Genomic DNA, 3,466 nt, shown 5'->3' with positions numbered 1-3,466 from the left:
CACCAGATCCTCTGTTGTATAAAGAAAGAAGCCTTGTAAAATCTTTATTAGTGTTAATGCTCAAAGTTAGAAGAATGTGAAATGCCTTACTGTCTTAAGAAATGCTGCACAACTGATTGTGGATAAAACACATTGTGAAGAGGAGGGACTTCCTCCCTTCCTCTTGACCTTGCTCCCATTTACTGTTTAGTGTATCTCGACCTTTTGTTTCTCACTGACTTTAGGTCGCATACAATTTAATGCTGACCTTGTGATAGTAGCATGTTTGTTGCATTTTGCATGCAGTTTCTGATTTTTAATTGCAGTGAAGGAACATTTCTTCTTTAGTCTTTTTATAGTGGTGGATTCATGTGTCTGTGTGTTCTGTCTAATGTGACCTGGTGCACTTTGTCAACCATAAAACCTCATGTGGGATCTTCATACAAGTTGTGGACCTGCATGATACTGTGTGTCCTCTTGTGCAATAAGTTGATGTTGCACAATCTGCTCATATCATTATGTTGAGTTTCCTAAAAAGTGCAGACCTGGGTCAAGTTCAGGGTTCATGTGAGTTTTAGGGAACTGAATTTGTTAAAGTTAAACCGATATAGATGACTCAAACAACATTTTGATCTGACCTGAAAGCTTCACTAAATCTGGACTGTTGGAGATGTAGGTGTTAATTCTCACTTCATTTCAGTGACACAGCACCGCCTGCTTTTAGGTTTTCTTATCATGGCTGAAGCTTGTTTTCTGGATCTCAGACGTGACACTTGCTTCATAAAGATAAAGATCAGACTCGCGGTGGCATGGAAACTATAGGCTGGTCAACACATTTCTGAGAGAACAAAATTTCACGCTCTGCTGGGACCTGTGTTTCCACCAATGGAAACTTACACTCTGAGGTTCACACCTCCCTCACCACAGCGGTGAAAGGTAAATGGTGAGAGCCGGCTGTAGATTGAAACGGTGCAACCTGTGCTTACTTTTCTGACGAGGAATATATTTATAGGTCTGAGGGGATTTTCATGTGCGTGCTATATTTGTATCCAGCCTTGTGCTGCATGCTGACCCATGTGACCACTGCACACCCTGCACCATATTTTAGATGAAAGTATGACAAACACATCTTACAAAAAAAAACTTTTATTTTTGCTTCATTATTGCATGTTATACATTTAATCATGTGAAGTGTGAAGCGAGTGAATGACAGGAAAGACAGATAGCACATTGTAGGGGTTGAATGTAAAAGACTGTCACTGTTTTCTACACTTTACTCTTGAGTATACACAAACACTTTCTGCATTCTCCTCTTGCCGCTGTCGCACACTGGTTTTGTTCATATTCAGAGCAGCATAATGGACAACATCCTCGTCTTGGCTCTGCTAATGTAAAACAACAAAGGTAAAGTGTGAAAAAACATACAACAGGTGGTATTAAAATCTTACTTTGGGAATCTGGAGTAATAAGTCTGTCTTCAATCATTTTTATTTCGCTTACCACGACATCAGAAGCTGCAGGACACGTCAGATGAGAAACCTTTCCTGTATATCAAAACACATGAATGGTCAAGCCAAGTCGACGCAGACAAAAATGAAATGTGTTTATTCTGAAAATCTTACCTCTGCAGACAGAGCATGTCTTTTTATTCAACTTGTACATGACGGAAGACAAGGCAAGGAGCAGGATGATGGAAACCACAAACGCCACGCTCAGGCAGTACACCAGGAGAGGGGGGGCTTTGATGGAATCTCCTAACATACAGTCAAGAGAAAACACATCTCATGTTCCTTTTACATATTTATATTTATGATTATACAACACATATAGTAAATGTAAGGGCTTTTTCTGACTTGCTCAGGGTGGAAAAACAATACCAGCTTTTATCGCCTACCTGCAATCTCTAGTCTTGTTCCATTTCCAAACACAATCTCCCCACAGGAGGTCAGAGCACAGTAGTACGTCCCCGCATCAGAGGAGTTCATGGATTTTATGGTGAGGTTTAAAGTGCAATTTTTCACGTGAGACTCATTCACACATTGTCCCACACTGCGATACATGATCGCGGGCTGTGCCGCACCGTGTCTGAACCAGTAGAGGCTCTTCTCCCCTGCACACTTGTCAGCGTATACCGTACATCTCAAATTCACAGATTCTCCTAACCGATGTGCTTCCCACGCTGGCTGATAGACAACAGTTTGATTGTTGGACAGTGACGTTTTGACATTAAGGAGCACTCCTTGTCCAAATTCAATGGTGTTGAATTCTAAAATCCCACAGTAATACGTTGCTGTATCCGACAGTTTAACGTGTGAGATTGTGAGATCGTTGATGCCTGTTTGACTTTCTGCTGTGACCTTAAACCTGTCTTTATACGGGGCGTTGATGGTTGCTTCTGCGTTGTGCCTCATCCGAGTTGATATGATGAGGGGTTTGCCTCCCAAGGTTTGCTGGTACCAAGAGAAGAAAGTTACAGCATTATCTCGACAAGCGCATTTCAAGGTCACCGTCTGCCCAACTACAGCTGTTCTGACCCCGCTGTCTTGAATTATACCTGACGTGTTGTCAACCGCCAGCACCTGACCTGCATAGAAATGCACAAAATTTTCTTATCTATAGTTTTAAAACCTCACTCAAAATGATATGCATGCACATAGAAACAGTGAAAAGCGCTGTAGAATACTCACAGATTTCACTGAGAAGCACAAGAAAAATGCAAAGTAGCATCATCCCTGAAGCTCTGCAGCCTGTACCATGTGTGTCGACGGATGCACCCAGCTCTTATAGAAGACGAAGGCTGTGGTGATTGGCTAAGCTCACTGGTTTAGAGTCAGACTAGCAAATTGTTCTTTTGCAAGAGCCTGATCAGGTGACCAGATGTGCTATTGGGATCTTTTTGGTTGCGTCATTGCTGTTGTGCTCTGGAGGACAGAAAGTGTGATAAGTTTGAATACCAAGAAAAGGAAATTCTCTCAAGTCCATTTTGAGGTGTAGCGGCTGTTGCCTGTCAGCGTTTGTTCTCCACAGTGCACACAGTGCTTTGATGGAAAAACATGCTGTATTCTTCAGCCATGTCTGTCATTCTGCTTGTCAGATTTAGATTTGATTTTTTTTGTTTTCAGGGATGTGTCTGTTTAAATGTAGGTTGAAAGGGAGTGTGTGGGAGGGATGCAGAACAGCAATCAGATCACATGATCTAACCCATCAGATGCGCTATAAAGATAATGTTGATAACTTATGATCATGGCGTGTGGTTGGTCTTTCACTGAGATTCTGTCCCTCAGGTCAGACATGACATTTGTTCCGGTACTTCTGCTTAATGGGACAACACAGTGTGTACACATCATCAGAAGCCTTAGAGGAAACCACATATAAAGACAAGACTGACATGTTGCACAGAGCCATTGTTCTTCTTTTGGTGTTTATTCTAGTGAATTATATGGAATTCAGTGTGGCATTACTGCTCTCTACTACTGTTCCTTTTTTC

At 41.8% G+C, this 3,466-nt stretch overlaps 1 protein-coding gene across 2 annotated transcripts; it reads right to left on the bottom strand.

Annotated features, from left to right (window-relative positions):
• Nucleotides 1–1,111: 1,111 nt before the first annotated feature.
• Nucleotides 1,112–2,729, bottom strand: LOC139351476 (immunoglobulin kappa light chain-like). 2 transcript variants are annotated; one of them, XM_070993406.1, is made up of 5 exons: nt 2,667–2,729; nt 1,874–2,563; nt 1,602–1,733; nt 1,480–1,523; nt 1,112–1,364 (listed from the first exon to the last, which is right to left on the bottom strand). In XM_070993406.1, the coding sequence occupies exons 1-5, from the start codon at nt 2,707–2,709 to the stop codon at nt 1,236–1,238; spliced, it is 1,038 nt and encodes a 345-aa protein (XP_070849507.1). In that variant the 5' UTR covers nt 2,710–2,729; the 3' UTR covers nt 1,112–1,235. The 2 variants fall into 2 exon arrangements, with proteins under 2 accessions (XP_070849507.1, XP_070849506.1); XM_070993405.1 differs by having other exon boundaries at nt 1,242–1,523; nt 2,667–2,709.
• Nucleotides 2,730–3,466: the final 737 nt, after the last annotated feature.

This window comes from Chaetodon trifascialis, chromosome 23 (assembly GCF_039877785.1).
Source record: "Chaetodon trifascialis isolate fChaTrf1 chromosome 23, fChaTrf1.hap1, whole genome shotgun sequence".
Taxonomy (NCBI): Eukaryota; Metazoa; Chordata; class Actinopteri; order Chaetodontiformes; family Chaetodontidae; genus Chaetodon; species Chaetodon trifascialis.
Note: the sequence above shows the minus strand (reverse complement) of the source record. Positions and strands in the feature narration are given on the sequence as shown.

Bases quoted from the DNA above. Each gene is read 5' to 3' on its own strand.
- LOC139351476 (XM_070993405.1), bottom strand. From the start codon at position 2,709: ATGATGCTACTTTGCATTTTTCTTGTGCTTCTCAGTGAAATCT. The intron at 2,564-2,666 runs GTGAGTATTCTA...ATTTCTATGCAG, and splicing joins TGTGCTTCTCAGTGAAATCT to GTCAGGTGCTGGCGGTTGAC. The intron at 1,524-1,601 runs GTAAGATTTTCA...TTTGATATACAG, and splicing joins GACATGCTCTGTCTGCAGAG to GAAAGGTTTCTCATCTGACG.